At 41.5% G+C, this 20644-nt stretch overlaps 1 protein-coding gene across 2 annotated transcripts in view; it reads left to right on the plus strand.

Moving 5' to 3' along the window:
* Positions 1-20644, plus strand: part of SPIDR (scaffold protein involved in DNA repair) — a 1065859-nt gene that overhangs the window by 921760 nt on the left and 123455 nt on the right. For both annotated transcript variants that reach the window (XM_073631564.1, XM_073631565.1), the window contains one exon: positions 11420-11507. In XM_073631564.1, the coding sequence (XP_073487665.1) occupies positions 11420-11507 (88 nt within the window). The remainder of the gene's footprint in view (positions 1-11419; positions 11508-20644) is intronic.

Consider the following 20644-nt stretch of genomic DNA (forward strand, 5'->3'; position numbering starts at 1 on the left):
TTGAAAACACTAACTGAAATGTATTTAATACTTCGTATAAAATCCTTTGTTGGTAATGATAGCTTCAAGATGCCTCCTGTATAGAGAAAAGAGTTGCATGCAATGCTCAGGTGTGACTTTGGCCCATTCTTCCACACTAATGCCCTGTACACACGGTCGGAAAATTCCGACCGTGTGTGGGCTCCATCACACATTTTCCATCGGAATTTCCGACACACAAAGTTTGAGAGCTTGCTATAAAATTTTCCGACAACAAAATCCGTTGTCGGAAATTCCGATCGTGTGTACACAAATCCAACGCACAAAGTGCCACGCATGCTCAGAATAAATGAAGAGACGAAAGCTATTGGCTACTGCCTCGTTTATAGTCCCAGCGTACGTGTTTTACGTCACTGCATTTGGAACGATCGGATTTTCCGACAACTTTGTGTGACCGTGTGTATGCAAGACAAGTTTGAGCCAACATCCGTCGGAAAAAATCCATGGATTTTGTTGTCGGAATGTCCGATCAATGTCCGATCGTGTGTATGGGGCATAACAGTCTTCAAATCTTGAAGGTTCTGTGGGCCCCTTCTATGAACTCTGATCTTTAGTTCTTTTTCATAGATTTTCTTTTGGATTCAAGTCAGATGAGTAGCTGGCCCATAATAGCAGCTTTTTTTTATTTCTTTGAAACCAATTGAGAGTTTCCTTGGCTTTTTGTTTGGGATCATTGTCTTGCTGAAATATCCACCCTCATTTCATCTTCATCATCCTGGTAGATGGCAGCAGATTTTTATCATGAATGTCTAGGTACATTTTTCCATTCATCCTTCCTTCAATGACATAAAGTTTGCCGGTACCGTATGCTAAAATACAGCCCCACACCATGATGTTCCCACCCCCAAACTTCCCTGTTGGTATGGTGTTTTTATGGTGATGTGCAGTGCCATTTGACCTCCAAACATGGTGAGTATTATGGCATCCAAAGAGTTCAATTTTGGTCTCATCTGACCAGACTATATTCTCCCAGTAATTCACAGGCTTGTCTAAATATTGTGCAGCAAAGTTTAACCACCTCAATACAGTGCACTTACACCCCCTTCCTGCCCAGACCAATTTTCAGCTTTCAGAGCTCTCACAGTTTGAATGATAATTACTCAGTCATGCAACACTGTACCCATATGAAACTTGCGTCCTTTTTTTCACACAAATAGAGCTTTCTTCTGGTGGTATTTAATCACTAGTGGGTTTTTTTATTTTTTGTGCTATTAATAAAAAGACCGTAAATTTTGTGAAAAAAATTCCTTTTTCTTTGTTTCTGTCATAAAATTTTGCTAATTATTAATTTTTCTTCATAAATTTTGGACAACATTTCTACTGCTACATATCTTTGGTAAAAATAACCCAAATTAGTGTATATTATTTGGTCTTTGTGAAAGTTATAGAATCTACAAACTATGGTGCCAATCACTGAAAATTGATCACATCTAATCAGGCCTTTAGTACATCAGGTGAATCTCATTTCTTGAGACCCTAACAAGTAAGGAAAGTACAAATACCCCCCAAAGACCCCTTTTTAGAAAGTAGACATTCCAAGGTATTAAGTAAGTAGCATGGTGAGTTTTTTTAAGCTGTAATTTTTCCCACAGTTCTTTGCAAAATGAAGATTTTTTTTTTTTTTTTTTACAAAATTGTCAAATTATCAGGTTATTGCTCACACACAGCATATGCATACAACAAATTACACCCCAAAATACATTCTGCTACTCTTCCCTAGTATGGCGATACCACATGTGTGAGACTTCTACACAGCCTGGCCACATACAGAGGCCCAACATTGAAGTAACGCCTTCAGGTGTTCTACAAGCATACATGACACATCTCATTTCTCAACCACCTATTACACTTTTAAAGGCCCTGGAGCACCAGGACAATGGAATTGCCCACAAAATGACCCCATTTTGCAAAGCAAACACCCCAAACGAATAATCTATGCGGCATAATGAGTCTTTTGAACGGTTCATTTTTTTCCAGAAGTTTTTGGAAAATGTGGGAAAAAAAATGAAAATGCATTTTTTTAACACAAAGTTGTCAATTTATAAGATATTTCTAACACATAGCATGTATGTAGCAAAAATTACACCCCAAGAAACATTATGCTACTCTTCCCGAGTATGGTGATACCACATGTGTGAGACTTTTACACAGCTTGGCCACATACAGAGGCCCAACATTGAAGTAGTACCTTCAGGCGTTCTAGGAGCATAAACTACACATCTCATTTCATTCCAACATATGGACTGTGACAGGTACTCGGGTACTTATATGGACTGTGACAGGTACTCGGGTACTCATATGGACTGTGACAGGTACTCGGGTACTCATGTGGACTGTGACAGGTACTCGGGTACTCATATGGACTGTGACATGTACTTGGGTACTCAGATGGACCGTGACAGGTACTCGGGTACTCATATGGACTGTGACAGGTACTCGGGTACTCAGATGAACTGTAACAGGTACTCAGCTGAATTGTGAAGAGGGAGGCTGACAGAGAGGAGGGAGGCTGACAGAGAGAAGAGGGGGGGGCTGACAGAGGAGGGGGGCTGACAGAGAGGAGGGGGGCTGACAGAGAGGAGGGGGGCTGACAGAGAGGAAGGGGGGCTGACAGAGAGGAGGGGGGCTGACAGAGAGGAGGGGGGCTGACAGATGAGGGGGGACTGACAGAGAGGAAGGGGGCTGACAGAGGGAGGGGGGCTGACAGAGTACAGGTGGCAACCCTATATATGGGTCAGTTAAGTGACAGATGAGGCCATATTAGACTTAGGCCACATTCACACTAACACTCTTATGCCCTGTACACACGGTCGGACTTTCCGACAGAATATGTGCGATCGGAGCTTGTTGTCAGAAATTCCAACCGTGTGTGGGCTCCATTGGACTTTTTCCATCGGAATTTCCGACACACAAAGTTTGAGAGCAGGCTATAAAAGTTTCCGACAACAAAATTTGTTCGCGTAAATTCCGACCGTGTGTGGACAATTCCGACACACAAAGTGCCATGCGTGCTCAGAATAAATTAAGAGACGAAAGCTATTGGCTACTGCCTTGTTTATAGTCCCAACGTACGTGTTTTACGTCACCGCGTTAAGAACGATCAGATTTTTCTACAACTTTGTGCGACTGTGTGTATGCAAAACAAGTTTGAGCCAACATCCGTCGGAAAGAATCCATGGATTTTGTTGTCGGAATGTCCGATCAATGTCCGATCGTGTGTACAGGGCATTACATTTAGCAATCTAAATGCAGGGTCAGCTGGGAATTATAAATGATTTTTATGCTTTCAAGATCCTTTTTTCAGCGTTTAGCTGTTCCTATTTTAAAGCAAGTTTATATGTGTTTAAATGCATTTAGCCACATTTAGAGTGTCTACTGGGATCCTGGATGCACTGCTTTCTCTTTTCTCTAAAAGCAGCTAAACTGGCTGCACCTACTGTATATGCAAGTAAATGCATAGTGTGAAAGGCAGCATTAAAAAAACATTACATGCATTTAAATGTGTTTTCGAAATGCCCTGTAAACGCAGGTTTGACAGTATCAGTGGGAATGAGTCCCTATTCTGCTGACAACCAACATACAGTGCCTTGAAAAAGTATTCATACTCCTTGAAATTTTCCACATTGTGTCATATTACAACCAAAAATGTAAATGTCTTTTATTGGGATTTTATGTGATAGACAAACACAAAGCGGCACAAAATTGTGAAGTGGAGGGAAAATTATAAATGGTTTTCAACATTTTTTACAAATATCTTAAAAGTGTAGCGTGCATTTGTATTCACCCCCTTTACTTTGATACCCCTAACTAAAATCTAGTGGAAACAATTGCCTTCAGAAGTCACCTAATTAGTAAATAGAGTCCATCTTTGTGTACTTTAACTTCAGTATAAATACAGCTGTTATGTGAAGCCCTCAGAGGTTTGTTAGAGAACCTTAGTGAACAAACGGCATCATGAAGGCCAATGAACACACCAGACAGGTCAGGAATAAAGTTGTGGAGAAGTTTAAAGCTGAGTTAGGTTATAAAATAATACCCCAAGCTTTGAACAGCTCACGGAGCACTGTTCAATCCATCATCTGAAAATGGAAAGAGTATGGTACAACTGCAAACCTACCAAGACATGGCCGTCCACCTAAATTGACAGGCCAGGCAAAGAGAGCGTTAATCAAAGTAGCAGCCAAGAGGCCCATGGTAACTCTGGAGGAGCTGCAGAGTTCCACAGCTCAGGTGGGAGAATGTGTCCACAGGACAACTATTAGTCGTGCATTCCACAAATCTGGCCTTTATGGAAGAGTAGCAAGAAGAAAGCCATTGTTGAAAGAAAGCCATAAGAAGTCCCATTTGCAGTTTGCGAGAAGCCATGTAGAGGACACAGCAAACAAGTGGAAGAAGATGCTCTGGTCAGATGAGACCAAAATTTAACTTTTTGGCCTAAAAGCAAAATGCTATGTGTGTTGGAAAACTAATGCCCTGTACACACGATCAGAATTTTCGTCGGAAAGACCTTGGATGGTTTCTCCGAAGGAATTCCGCTCAAGCTTGGCTTACATACACGCAGTCGCACAAAAGTTCTCTGAACTTTCAACCGTCAAGAACGCGGTGACGTACAACATGTACGATGGCACTAGAAAAGAGAAGTTCCATACGAAGCGATGTATCTGAGCATGCGTGTTTTTTTTGCGTGTCAGAATTGCATACAGACAAACGGAATTTCTGATAGGAACTTTTTCCGACGGAAAAATAGAGATCCTGCTCTCAATCTTTTGTTGGCGGAGATTCTGCCAGCAAAAGTCTGATGGAGCATACACACGGTCGGAATTTCCGACCAAAAGCTCACATCAGACTTTTGCTAGCGTAATTTCTGATCGTGTGTATGGGGCATAACACTGCACATCACCCTGAACACACCATCCCCATCGTGAAACGTGGTGGCAGCATCATGTTGTGAGGATGGTTTTCTTTAGCAGGGACAGGGAAGATGGTCAGAGTTGATGGGAAGATGGATTGAGCTAAATACAGGGCAATCTTAGAAGAAAACCTGTTAGTCTGCAAAAGACTTGAGACTGGGGTGGAGGTTCACCTTCCAGCAGAACGACAACCCTAAACATACAGCCAGAGCTACAATGGAATGGTTTAGATCAAAGCATTTTCATGTGTTGGAATGGCTTAGTCAAAGTCCAGACCTAAACCCAATTGAGAATCTGTGGCAAGACTTGAAAATTGCTGTTCAGATGTTCTCCATTCAATCTGACAGAGCTTGTTAGCTCTATAAAGCTGGTAGAGACATACCCAAAAAGACTTGCAGCTGTAATTGCAGCGAAAGGCGGTTCTACAAAGTATTGATTCAGGGGAGATGAATACAAATGCACGCCACACTTTCCAGATATTTATTTGTAAAAAAAATTTGAAAACCATTTATCATTTTCCTTCCACTTCACAATTATGTGCCGCTTTGTGTTGATCTATCACATAAAATCTCAATAAAATACATTTACATTTTTGGTTGTAATATAACACAATGTGGAAAATTTCAAGGGGTATGAATACCTTTTCAAGGCACTGTATATGTGAGGCTTTAGGATCTCCCTTTCTGATCATTTTGTGCTCTGATAACAAGCAGACTTTATAAATAAAAAAAAAATAAAAAAATGTGATGACTGCATTTCCTGATATGTGAAGTCATCATATGATCATTTAAAATTTTCCCTGCACAATCTTATTTTTTTACTTCAGCACTGAACAACTAAATACTGCAAACATATGCAGCTTGATCTTGGGGCCAGTTCACACCAGAACACAGTGAAAGCTGCGTTCTGTGCGTGTTTCCTGAAACACATTCAAATACACTACCATTGTGATCTGCTGTGGGTGCCGATACATTGATAATGGCACCCTATACGCAGATACCCTACACTAGTACATTAGCAGGCACTAGAATGCATGGTACCACAGTACTATGCAATTGGGTGCAGCACATTTTTCAAAAGTAATGCATGTACCACGGAGGTGGAGGGAATCGCGCATTCATTTAAGGCTCGCCAGTTCCTTAATGTCTTGCAGGACAGTTTTATGGGTCAGATGGTAGACACACCAACTAGAAATAAAACATTACTGGATCTACTGATTACCAACAATACAGATCTGATCACGGATGTGGAAATACAGGGCAATTTAGGTAACAGCGATCACAGGTCAATTAGTTTCCGTATAAATCACACAAATAGGAAACATAAGGGGAATACAAAGACACTGAATTTCAAAAGAGCCAACTTCCCTAAACTACAAACCTTGCTAAAAGGCATAAATTGGGATAAAATATTAGGAACAAAGAATACAGAGGAGAGATGGGTTTGCTTTAAGAGCATATTAAATAAGGGCATTAGCCAATGTATCCCATTGGGTAATAAATTTAAAAGAGCAAACAAAAGCCCTGGATGGCTTAACTCCAATGTAAAAATGCATATAAAAGCAAAGGAGAAGGCCTTCAAAAAATACAAGGTTGAAGGATCATCATCAGCATTCAGACTTTATAAAGAATGCAACAAGAAATGTAAGGGTGCAATTAGGATGGCTAAGATAGAACATGAAAGACACATAACAGAGGAGAGCAAAAAAAAAATCCCAAGAAATTCTTTAAGTATGTAAACAGTAAAAAAGGGAGGACAGACCATATTGGCCCCATAAAGAATGAGGAAGGACATCTGGTTACAAAGGATGGGGAGATGGCATAGGTATTGAATTTATTCTTCTCAGTCTTCACGAATCGAGGGGCTTCAGTAACCAAAACTGCAGTGTTTATCTTCATGACACAACACAGGAAGCACCTCCATGGTTAACAGAGGACAGAATTAAAATTAAACTTGAGAAACTTAGCATTAATAAATCACCAGGACCAGATGGCTTGCATCCGAGGGTACTTAGGGAACTCAGTCAAGTGGTTGCCAGACCGTTGTTGCTAATTTTTACAGACAGTCTACTGACTGGAATGGTACCAGCTGATTGGAGAAAAGCCAATGTAGCACCAATATTTAAAAAGGGCCCAAAATACATCCCTGGGAATTACAGACCAGTTAGCCTAACATCAATAGTATGTAAACTCTTGGAGGGGATGATAAGGGACTATATACAAGATTTTAGTAATAAGAACGGTATCATTAGCCGTAATCAGCATGGATTCACGAAGAATCGTTCTTGCCAAACCAATCTACTAACCTTCTATGAGGAGGTGAGTTGCCATCTAGATAAAGGAAGGCCCGAAGATGTGGTGTATCTGGATTTTGCAAAAGCATTTGACACAGTTCCCCATAAACGTTTACTGTACAAAATAAGGTCCGTTGGCATGGACCATAGGGTAAATACATGGACTGAAAACTGGCTACAAGGGCGAGTTCAGAGGGTGGTGATAAATGGGGAGTACTCGGAATGGTCAGGGGTGGGTAGTGGGGTTCCCCAGGGTTCTGTGCTGGGACCAATCCTATTTAATTTTTTCATAAACAACCTGGAGGATGGGATAAACAGTTCAATCTCTGTATTTGCAGACGATACTAAGCTAAGCAGGGCAATAACTTCTCCGCAGGATGTGGAAATCTTGCAAAAAGATCTGAACAAACTAATGGGGTGGGCAACTACATGGCAAATGAGGTTCAATGTAGAAAAATGTAAAATAATGCATTTGGGTGGCAAAAATATGAATGCAATCTATACACTGGGAGGAGAACCTCTGAGGGAATCTAGGATGGAAAAGGACCTGGGGGTCCTAGTAGATGATAGGCTCAGCAATGCCATGTAATGCCAAGCTTTTGCTAACAAAGCAAACAGAATATTGGCATGCATTAAAAAGGGATTCAACTCCAGAGATAAAACGATAATTCTCCCACTCTACAAGACTCTGGTCCGGCCGCACCTGGAGTATGCTGTCCAGTTCTGGGCACCAATCCTCAGGAAGGATGTACTGGAAATGGACAAAGAAGGGCAACAAAGCTAATAAAGGGTCTGGAGGATCTTAGTTATGAGGAAAAGTTGCGAGCACTGAACTTATTCTCTCTGGAGAAGAGACGCTTGAGAGGGGATATGATTTCGATATACAAATACCGTACTGGTGACCCTACAATAGAAATAAAACTTTTTCGCAGAAGAGAGTTTAACAAGACTCGCGGCCACTCATTAAAATTAGAAGAAAAGAGGTTTAACCTTAAACTACGTAGAGGGTTCTTTACTGTAAGAGCGGCAAGGATGTGGAATTCCCTTCCACAGGCGGTGGTCTCAGCAGGGAGCATCGATAGCTTCAAGAAACTATTAGATAAGCACCTGAATGACCGCAACATACAGGGATATATAATGTAATACTGACACATAATCACACACATAGGTTGGACTTGTGTCTTTCAACCTTACCTACTATGTATGTAACTATATTTGCAGCCCATTCAAATGAATAGGCTACCAAATCCCACTGTAGGGGAACACACAGGAATCTGGTGTGAATCAGGCCTTATTGAATATTGCTCCCTTTAGTTTTTTCCCTACCTGTAATATTATTCCTATAAAAAAATGCGGTAAAATGAGCCAGTTGTATCATCCATTCTATGGCAAATAAAGAAAGCCATGACCCTGACATACCAAATATATAACATATTTATATTGATATGTTATCATGTGTAGAAAAATACATACCTAAATATGCAAACTATTTAATATTAATAATTTTAAAAATCAATTCCTTGATTATATCTATGTAGATACAGTATATACCATGTTTTTGATTAACGTTGGTATGTAAGCAATAATATAACCAAAAATGTAATATATTGCAGCTTATCAGTCATTTGATGTGGTGACTGCATTAGTTTTGATTTTTTAGGCTTTTTCCCTCCCTCTGTTTTCACTTGGTCTAAAAGGTCTAAAGCATTTCAAGGGTTCAAATGGTCTCTTTGTAGGGCCCTACATCAGGGCTTAGTATTATTGAGAAAAGTGTGCGCTGGACTGATAAAATTGATGGGCTCCTGAGGGGTGATTAGTATGACTACCCCAAATTCAAGTTAAGCAATCGGAGAGAGGGTGTAGCAGTGTGAGTTGGTTAAAGCGGACCACAGAATTTTTTTCATCTTTCTATTAAATCTTCTGCCCTTGTTGTTGTTTTAACTTTAGATAGTAAAATACTTTTTTTTCTGCCAGTGAATACCTTATACAGTCCACTTCCTGTTTCTTATCTGGTAATAAGCCTAGGCTTATGACATCATGCACAGCTCTCTCTCTCACTCTTGTGAGAGTTTGCCAGGAAGGGAGGGGGATGAGTCATAACAGGGCCAATGAGAACTGCAGAGCTGGAGGTGTGCCTCTGTGTAAATCCAGGAAGTGAACAGGCAGCAGCTTCAGCTGCTCACAGTTAAAATGGCTGCAGCCAGACTCTGTAGAGGGAGATTTCTGCAGCATATTTGGCAAGTACAGAATCACTGTATATATAAAATAATATGCAAAGTGGTTGGAGGGAAGCTTCAGAATGGCAAAGATGTTTTTATTACAAATTGTGTGAGCAGAATGCAGTTCCTCTTTAATTGAACAAAGCAGAGGCATTGGTGGTCATTTGCTTCCCTATATATTACAGCACAACTACAGTATTGTAAAAGAAAATAACAACCTGTTTGTAGAAGTCCGTAGTAATCACACAGCATTTATTGTTTATATGTTTGCTCTGTAACAACTTTATTAGACTTTGATCATGTAAATAAGCTCTAACGAGCAAGGCCCTCTAATTCCTCCTGTATTGTAACTGTACTGTCAGCCCTTATGTTGTAAAATGCAGCACAAACTGTTGGCACTATATAAATCCTGTATAATATTAATAATGTAAGTAGATTTATTGATTTCCAACTTCCTTCAGCACAGTGAAAGCACTGTCCATTCTACAGTAAAATTACTGCGGCATTGTCACCATATAGACATGTTTTTGTCAATGGACTTTAACGTTTATGTTCATGATTAAACTTTCACCTAAAACTCCAGCAAACCTAAACTGCAACAATTGTAAAATCGCTGTCACATCACCACATTCCCACTACTATACAGTAGAGCTGCACGATTGTGGCCAAAATGAGAATCACAATTTTTTTTGCTTAGAATAAAAAGATCACGATCCTCTCACGATTGTCACAACGTAAAATCTTTCACATTATATAAAAAAATTGGGCTAACTTTACTGGTTAGGTTTTTTTTTTTTTTCACTAAAGTAATTGTTTCCAAAAAAATTGCATTTGAAAGACCTCTGCGCAAATACAGTGTGACATAAAATATTGCAACGATCACCATTTTATTCTCTAGGGTCTCTACTAAAAACATATATATATATATAATGTTTGGGGGTTCTAAGTAATTTTCTAGCAAAAAAAAAAAAAAATGATTTTAACTTGAAACCAACAAATGTTAGAAAAAGGTTTAGTTCCTCATGACTAGTCTATTCCTCAAGTCTATTCATTTGACAAATTGTTACAATGTTTATACTTAAGTTCAACTGCTAAGGGCCGGTTCACACGGGGGCGACTTGTCAGGCGACCTAGCCGCCTGACAAGTCGCCTCCCGTTCTGTACAATGGAACCGTTCTAATCGGAGCGACGCAAGTCGCTCCGACTTAGAAGAAAGGTTCCTGTACTAATTTGGGGGCGACTTGCATAGACTTCTATACAGAAGTCGTCTTGCAAGTCGCCCCGGCAGTCGTGTGCAGGTCGCCTCGGTGAGGCGACCTGCAAGTCGTGCCACGTCTAGTGTGAACCGGCACTAAAGAATGTTCTGTGATTCTTGGCAGACTGCCCATTTTTTTTTTCTTCCTTTCTTTTGATGGCTGTGGCTTCAGAAGAGCAGAGAGAATTCTTTGCATGGAAAGAATCGTGAAACACTTTTCTCAAGATCGCAATGGGGAAAAATATGCGATAACAATTCTTGACGATTAATCGTGCAGCTCTACTATACAGTACTCTCTGGTCCCTAGGAAGATGGATATATGGGAGTAATAACAAAACTGGTCTTTTTATATAAACACACACAATGATTTTTCATATGATTATTTTTCATATATTAGGCACCCATTGCTGTCCAAAAGATCTTGTTAAAAAACACGATCATACAGGTTAGAAAACCTTGTCAGTCTGCTTTAGTTTTGCACAAAAAAAAAGTGAGTGACCACAATGCCTGCATGTGCCTCCTTTTTTTCCCCTATTCCATTGTATAAATATGAACACATGGACTACTTGTGCATTATGACTGAGTTTGAACCAGATGGTTGGTTCTTTCCTGTACATCTGAGCTGCCTCTAAAAATCTATGGACAACTATAATTTGTTAGTGTAAAAAATGTGTTGTGATATAATATCTACAGATATTTGCAGGGCTCCGGGACTCTTCAGTTTGATTGACAGTCTGTGGCCTCCATTGGCTCCCATAAAAATCCATGGACAAAGTCAGGAGCAAGGACAGGTGAGAGAATTGATTTGGCTTTTCATATGAAGCTCTAAACGCCGAGGCATGACTACTTGGGTTGCAAGTAATTATCCATAAAAATAGCTAGATTTGTGTTAATATATTTTTTACAATCTGTAAGTATTTGCATATTTTTAACTGTACAACACTGTAAATGTATTGCCCTTGAGGTTTCCTTTCTTTTGCAAAGTTAATATGCATAACAGCTCAGGGATATTTCAGATGTGGAACAATAGAAATTACCAATCTGCTGCACTACTTTGGATGTTTTGTTTTGTTTTTCTTCAGAAAATTGAATTTTTCCATCCAAAACATTCCTTTCACTTTTATTATAAGTACATTTGTTCCTATCTGAACCACATGTAGTAATCTAATACAACAGCTGACCAAAGCTTTTAAATTGTTAGACAAGACACAGGGCAATTTTCTGATGCAGTGATTCACAAACCTTGCTTAGATGTGTACCACTTTTTACAGTATTGCCAGTGTCTGAAAACCACCCAGCTATAATCATATGTTCTACCACATACATTACCAGGTGTAATTTAGGACATGGTCGCCTTCAAAAAGAATTAGTGTAAGCGCATATAAACTGTTTTTCCATGTACTATGCAGTGTCTTCCACTAGTAGCTGACACTAGTGTGATCATATTCATCCAAAAATATGAAACAAAATATATAATAACCATATTTGTAATTATCCAAAGGCCTTCAGTGTCCCACAATTCTTTTTAAATAAAAGTGATGATGTTGCACTGTCAAGTGTCAAAAAATATAATAAATTGATATGAAAATAGAATGGGTGATATAAGATGAATAAATTGTGTAATACTATACAATAAATGGCATAATTGTGCACATAAAATAGACGCTCATAAGATAAAATAAGCAAATAAATATTCATTACTTCTGCAATGTCCTCAAAGGGCCAATATTAGTTGGGGGGAAATAAGTTTATCACCAAGTCCAATAAGAGAGAATGTAATATTGCCTCCTTTTATAATTGTAATACAAGCTTTGTGGAGCTAATGCTGGCATTTGAGGGATAGCACAACCCGTAACAGTACGGATAATGTGAAAGACTTTGTTCCAAAACCCACGAAGTTTTGGGCATTCCCACCAGATGTGGATCATGGAACCCACGCTTTGACATCCCCTGAAGCATAAAAGTGATGTGGAGGGGAACATGGAGGCCAATCTAGTCGGCACCAGGTACCATCTCGTAAAGAGTTTGATATTGGCTTCCAAGAGAGAGGTATTGTAAATGCCTTTGAGCGAGTAGGAATAGTATTTGTGCCAGTCCTCCAATTCCCAGGTGGTTTGGAGGTCCTTTTCCCATGCAATCATATAGGGTAGTTTGTTTAGATTAGTGGCTAGTGACGCAAAGTTTACGGAAATCCCTCCCCTCAGCTCCATGTCTTGACCACACCATCGTTCATAATCCGTAAATCTTGGAGGGTTGGGTTTGTTTTTCCATATAGAATAAATGAAGCTAGAAATCTGGTGAAATCTGAACCTTTCTGAACTAGGGATGTCTAGTTCCTTCTCAAAGTGTTTAAGGGGTAGTGGACCCGTGCAGGAGAAGAAATTCCCAACGCGGCACACACCCCTGTCCAGCCACCACTTGAACGCTCCAATGTCCATGCCCCGCTGGAAAAGAGGGTTTCGGAATAAATGAGCTAGTGGTTGGAACTCAGAGACCAGGGAGGGAAGTTTTCTGAGCACATCCCACATGGAGAGTGAATGTGAGAGGATTGGAGAAAGGATGGGGGGTCTACATTTGGGGGGGCACCATAACAAATAATCAAGAGTAAACATAGGTACTGCTTGTCGCTCTATAGCTATCCAGTCTGGTTTCTCCTTTTTGAGATATATGGTAGATAATTGTGCTAACTGTGCTACCTGGTAATACCATAAGAGATTCGGAAGTCCCAAACCCCCCTGTAAGGGAAGATTAAAAAGATTGCGGGTCGAAAGGCGAGGACCTTTCTTGTGCCATATGAATTTGGTGATTTTACTCTGAAAGGCTTTAACCACTTGCCGACCGCCTCACGCATATATACGTGAGCAGAGCGGCACGGGCAGGCAAAATCACGTACCTGGTACGTGATTGCCTTCCCGCGGGCGGGGGGTCCGATCGGACCCCCCCCCGGTGCCATCGGCGGTCGGCATTTGGTTGGAAGCGATGAGAGACGAGGGGGAGACCATCCGATCGTGGCCCCCCCCTCGCGATCGCTCCCAGCCAATGAGAAACATCCCCTGTCTCTGTATAGTACACAGAGGCAGAGGATGTGATGTCATCTCTCCTCGGCTGGCCAGTTTCCGTTCCAGCACCGAGGAGAGAAGACATGTAAGTGCACCAACACACACACAACACAGTAGAACATGCCAGGCACACTAAACACCCCCGATCCCCCCCCGATCGCCCCCCGATCCCCCCCCAATCACCCCCCCCCCCCTGTCACAAACTGACACCAAGCAGGTTTTTTTGTTTTGTTTTGTTTTTTTCCTGATTACTGCATAGTGTCAGTTTGTGACAGTTAGCAGTGGTAAGACAGTTAGTATTAGCCCCCTGTAGGTCTAGGGTACCCCCCTAACCCCCCCTAATAAAGTTTTAACCCCTTGATCACCCCCTGTCACCAGTGTCGCTAAGCAATCATTTTTCTGATCGCTGTATTAGTGTCGCTGGTGACGCTAGTTAGGAACGTAAATATTTAGGTTCGCCGTCAGCGTTTTATAGCGACAGGGACCCCCATATACTACCTAATAAATGTTTTAACCCCTTGATGGCCCCCTAGTTAACCCTTTCACCACTGATCACCGTATAACTGTTACGGGTGACGCTGGTTAGTTCGTTTATTTTTTTTAGTGTCAGGGCACCCGCCGTTTATTACCGAATAAAGGTTTAGCCACCTGATCGCCCGGCGGTGATATGCGTCGCCCCAGGCAGCGTCAGATTAGCGCCAGTACCGCGAACACCCACGCACGCACCGTACACCTCCCTTAGTGGTATAGTATCTGAACACATCAATATCTGATCCGATCAGATCTATACTAGCGTCCCCAGCAGTTTAGGGTTCCCAAAAACGCAGTGTTAGCGGGATCAGCCCAGATACCTGCTAGCACCTGCGTTTTGCCCCTCCGCCCAGCCCACCCAAGTGCAGTATCGATCGATCACTGTCACTTACAAAACACTAAACGCATAACTGCAGCGTTCGCAGAGTCAGGCCTGATCCCTGCGATCGCTAACAGTTTTTTTGGTAGCATTTTGGTGAACTGGCAAGCACCAGCCCCAGGCAGCGTCAGATTAGCGCCAGTAGCACTAACACCCACGCACGCACCATACACCTCCCTTAGTGGTATAGTATCTGATCGGATCAATATCTGATCCGATCAGATCTATACTAGCGTCCCCAGCAGTTTAGGGTTCCCAAAAACGCAGTGTTAGCGGGATCAGCCCAGATACCTGCTAGCACCTGTGTTTTGCCCCTCCGCCCGGCCCAGCCCAGCCCACCCAAGTGCAGTATCGATCGATCACTGTCACTTTTTTTTGTAGCGTTTTGGTGAACTGGCAAGCACCAGCGGCCTAGTACACCCCGGTCGTAGTCATACCAGCACTGCAGTAACACTTGGTGACGTGGCGAGTCCCATAAGTGCAGTTCAAGCTGGTGAGGTGGCAAGCACAAGTAGTGTCCCGCTGCCACCAAAAAGACAAACACAGGCCCGTCGTGCCCATAATGCCCTTCCTGCTGCATTCGCCAATCCTAATTGGGAACCCACCACTTCTGCAGCGCCCGTATTTCCCCCATTCACATCCCCAACCAAATGCAGACGGCTGCATGAGAGGCATTTATATGTCCTCCCGAGTACCCCTACCCAACGAACCCCCCCAAAAAAGATGTGTCTGCAGCAAGCGCGTATATAGACGTGACACCCGCTATTATTGTCCCTCCTGTCCTGACAATCCTGGTCTTTGCATTGGTGAATGTTTTGAACGCTACCATTCACTAGTTGAGTATTAGCGTAGGGTACAGCATTGCACAGACTAGGCACACTTTCACAGGGTCTCCCAAGATGCCATCGCATTTTGAGAGACCCGAACCTGGAACCGGTTACAGTTATAAAAGTTACAGTTACAAAAAAAAAGTGTAAAAAAAAAAAAAAAAAACACAAACAAAAATAAAAAAAAATAGTTGTCGTTTTATTGTTCTCTCTCTCTCTATTCTCTCTCTGGTGTTCTGCTCTTTTTTACTGTATTCTATTCTGCAATGTTTTATTGTTATTATGTTTTATCATGTTTGCTTTTCAGGTATGCAATTTTTTATACTTTACCGTTTACTGTGCTTTATTGTTAACCATTTTTTTGTCTTCAGGTACGCCATTCACGACTTTGAGTGGTTATACCAGAATGATGCCTGCAGGTTTAGGTATCATCTTGGTATCATTCTTTTCAGCCAGCGGTCGGCTTTCATGTAAAAGCAATCCTAGTGGCTAATTAGCCTCTAGACTGCTTTTACAAGCAGTGGGAGGGAATGCCCCCCCCCCCCACCGTCTTCCGTGTTTTTCTCTGGCTCTCCTGTCTCAACAGGGAACCTGAGAATGCAGCCGGTGATTCAGCCAGCTGACCATAGAGCTGATCAGAGACCAGAGTGGCTCCAAACATCTCTATGGCCTAAGAAACCGGAAGCTACGAGCATTTTAGGACTTAGATTTCGCCGGATGTAAACAGCGCCATTGGGAAATTGGGAAAGCATTTTATCACACCGATCTTGGTGTGGTCAGATGCTTTGAGGGCAGAGGAGAAATCTAGGGTCTAATAGACCCCAATTTTTTCAAAAAAGAGTACCTGTCACTACCTATTGCTATCATAGGGGATATTTACATTCCCTGAGATAACAATAAAAATGATTTAAAAAAAAATATGAAAGGAACAGTTTAAAAATAAGATAAAAAAGCAAAAAAATAATAAAGAAAAAAAAAAAAAAAAAAAAAAAAAAAGCACCCCTGTCCCCCCTGCTCTCGCGCTAAGGCGAACGCAAGCGTCGGTCTGGCGTCAAATGTAAACAGCAATTGCACCATGCATGTGAGGTATCACCGCGAAGGTCAGATCGAGGGCAGTAATTTTAGCAGTAGACCTCCTCTGTAAATCTAAAGTGGTAACCTGTAAAGGCTTTTAAAGGCTTTTAAAAATGTATTAATTTTGTTGCCACTGCACGTTTGTGCGCAATTGTAAAGCATGTCATGTTTGGTATCCATGTACTCGGCCTAAGATCATCTTTTTTATTTCATCAAACATTTGGGCAATATAGTGTGTTTTAGTGCATTAAAATTTAAAAAAGTGTGTTTTTTCCACAAAAAATGCGTTTGAAAAATCGCTGCGCAATTACTGTGTGAAAAAAAAAAATGAAACACCCACCATTTTAATCTGTAGGGCATTTGCTTTAAAATAATATATAATGTTTGGGGGTTCAAAGTAATTTTCTTGCAAAAAAAAATAATTTTTTCATGTAATCAAAAAGTGTCAGAAAGGGCTTTGTCTTCAAGTGGTTAGAAGAGTGGGTGATGTGTGACATAAGCTTCTAAATGTTGTGCATAAAATGCCAGGACAGTTCAAACCCCCCCAAATGACCCCATTTTGGAAAGTAGACACCCCAAGCTATTTGCTGAGAGGCATGTCGAGTCCATGGAATATTTTATATTGTGACACAAGTTGCGGGAAAGAGACTAATTTTTTTTTTTTTTTTTTTTTTTTTGCACAAAGTTGTCACTAAATGTTATATTGCTCAAACATGCCATGGGGATTTGTGAAATTACACCCCAAAATAAATTCTGTTGCTTCTCCTGAGTACGGGGATACCACATGTGTGGGACTTTTTGGGAGCCTAGCCGCGTACGGGACCCCGAAAACCAAGAACCGCCTTCAGGCTTTCTAAGGCCGTAAATTTTTGATTTCACTCTTCACTGCCTATCACAGTTTCGGAGGCCATGGAAAGCCCAGGTGGCACAAAACCCCCCCAAATGACCCAATTTTGGAAAGTAGACACCCCAAGCTATTTGCTGAGAGGTATAGTGAGTATTTTGCAGACCTCACTTTTTGTCACAAGGTTTTGAAAATTGAAAAAAGAAAAAAAAAAAATTTTTTTTCTGGTCTTTCTTCATTTTCAAAAACAAATGAGAGCTGCAAAATACTCACCATGCCTCTCAGCAAATAGCTTGGGGTGTCTACTTTCCAAAATGGGGTCATTTGGGGGGGGGGTTGTGCCATCTTGGCATTTTATGGCCTTCAAAACTGTGATAGGTAGTGAGGAGTGAAATCAAAAATGTATGCCCTTAGAAATCCTGAAGGTGGTGCTGGGTTTTCGGGGCCCCGTACGCGGCTAGGCTCCCAAAAAGTCTCACACATGTGGTATCCCCGTACTCAGGAGAAGCAGCTGAATGTATTTTGGGGTGCAATTCCACATATGCCCATGGCCTATGTGAGCAATATATCATTTAGTGACAACTTTTTGTAAATTTTTTTTTTTTTTTTTTTTTTTGTCATTATTCAATCACTTGGGACAAAAAAAATAAATATTCAATGGGCTCAACATGCCTCTCAGCAATTTCCTTGGGGTGTCTACTTTCCAAAATGGGGTCATTTGGGGGGGGTTTGTACTGCCCTGCCATTTTAGCACCTCAAGAAATGACATAGGCAGTCATAAACTAAAAGCTGTGTAAATTCCAGAAAATGTACCCTAGTTTGTAGACGCTATAACTTTTGCGCAAACCAATAAATATACGCTTATTGACATTTTTTTTACCAAAGACATGTGGCCGAATACATTTTGGCCTAAATGTATGACTAAAATTTAGTTTATTGGATTTTTTTTATAACAAAAAGTAGAAAATATCATTTTTTTTCAAAATTTTCAGTCTTTTTCCGTTTATAGCGCAAAAAATAAAAACGGCAGAGGTGATCAAATACCATCAAAAGAAAGCTCTATTTGTGGGAAGAAAAGGACGCAAATTTCGTTTGGGTAGAGCATTGCATGACCGCGCAATTAGCAGTTAAAGCGACGCAGTGCCGAATTGTAAAAAGTGCTCTGGTCAGGAAGGGGGTAAATCCTTCCGGGGCTGAAGTGGTTAAGATGATCTCGTTTAACCGGTATAGGAAGGGAACGAAATAGGTATAGTAGTCTGGGTAGGAGGTTCATTTTAACGGAATTAATTCTGCCTGTCCAAGCTATTTCATGAGACCCCCAGTTGCTGAGATCAGCTGCTAGTTTACGGAACATTGGCGGGTAGTTCGCCTGGTAGAGGTTTTCGACCTTTGAGGTAATATTAAGCCCCAAATATTTAATGGAAGAATCACTCCAGTCAAATTTATACTTGTTTTGTAGGAAGGAGGCTAGAGAACTAGAGAGAGATACATTTAGAGCCTGGGACTTAGACATGTTTACCCGAAGACCTGAGATCTCCGCAAATCTGTCCAACAGAGTACATATTGCTGGGAGAGAGGAGGTCGCGGAGGTTACAAAAAGCAAGAAATCGTCTGTAAATAAGGCGCATTTATGTGTGGTGTGACCACACTGTACCCCCTCCGATATCTGGATGTGTACGAATAGCGATTGCCAGTGATTCTATCATTATGGCGAATATCAAGGGAGGCAACGGGCACCCCTGGCGTGTACCCCTAGCTATCTTGATTGGGTCAGAATAGAGCCCCTGGAGTCTAACTCTGTCCACGGGTCTCGAATAAAGGGCTTCAAGGATCCCTATCAAATTTGGGCCAAAACCCCAGCGGCGTAATACTGCGAATAGATATGGCCATGATACTGAATCAAAGGCCTTCTGGAGGTCCAGTGATAAGAACATGCCCTCTTGTCTATTTCCTCCTGCCCAGCCTGATTGTAGTATCGATATGAGGTCCACTGCTCTTCTCACTTGGTCTGGTCCCTGATGACCGGGAATAAACCCAACTTGGTCTTTATGAACATATAGTCCAATAAACGACGCTAATCGGTTTGTTAAAACTTTGGTTAAGATTTTTAAGTCATTATTAATCAAGGAGATGGGTCTATAGTTACCAATCTGACTAGCATCTTTTCCTGGTTTGGGAATAACAGATATAAATGCCATGTTAAGTTGGTTTCCTACCGGGGAGCCCTTGATCATTGAATTAAAAAATCTTGTGAGATAAGGTGTTAATATTTCAGAAAAAGTTTTATAATAGGGTGTGGAGAACCCATCTGGTCCCGGCGCCGTTCCCCCCTTTAACGATTTAATAACCTCCGCGACCTCCCCCACAGAAATGGGGGCCTCCATTTCCGCTCTGTGATCATCATGCAATGTAGGCAAGTTTAATCCCTCAAGGAATTCTTCCACTTTAGAGAGGTTTAAGTTGTGATCTGCTTTATATAAGTCTGTATAAAATTCTTGGAAGGCCGTCATGATGCGCTGGGGAATCATGGTGAAGGTACCGTTAGTCTAATTTTGGGCATGGAATTCGTAAAAAATCTGGGGGAAAGTTTTGATGCGAGCATGGGTCCTATTCTGTCCTTTTTCTGGTAAAATCTGGCCCCAGTCCATCTAATGGACTTGTCAGCTTGCGCCGTAAGGGCCAAGTTTAGAGCTGCTCGAGCAGCATCTAGCGCATGTCCAGGAACTTCGGACGGGTCCTGTTTGTGTCGTTTGCTCAAAGTTTGGAATTCCCTCTCCGGTCTCTCTATGTCTCCCAGCCTTTCTTTCTTCCGTTGGGCAGCAATTTGCATTAGCTTACCTCTAATGGCAACTTTGTGTGCTGCGAAAAGGTTCTCCTCTGAGACCTCCCCTACATCATTAATGTGAAAATATTCAAGTAGTGCCTCCTTTATTTCTGTCACCCTGATGGGGTCATTCAATATAGATTGGTTGAGAGTCCAATAGGAGGGTCGTTGAATTGGGGTGTCCCTGCGTAACGTTAGTAGAACCATAGAGTGGTCCGACCAGGCTACCTCCAAGATTTTCGATGTGAGAGCCAACGGAATGTGACGATTAGAGATCAGAATATGGTCAATGCGCAAGTAAGTCTGGTGCGGATGTGAGAAATGGGAAAAGTCTCGGGCAGTCGGGTTCAATTCTCTCCATATGTCAGTCATGTTGGACTGAAAAATCAG

The sequence above is a fragment of the Aquarana catesbeiana genome, linkage group LG05, assembly GCF_042186555.1.
Source record: "Aquarana catesbeiana isolate 2022-GZ linkage group LG05, ASM4218655v1, whole genome shotgun sequence".
Lineage (NCBI taxonomy): Eukaryota > Metazoa > Chordata > Amphibia > Anura > Ranidae > Aquarana > Aquarana catesbeiana.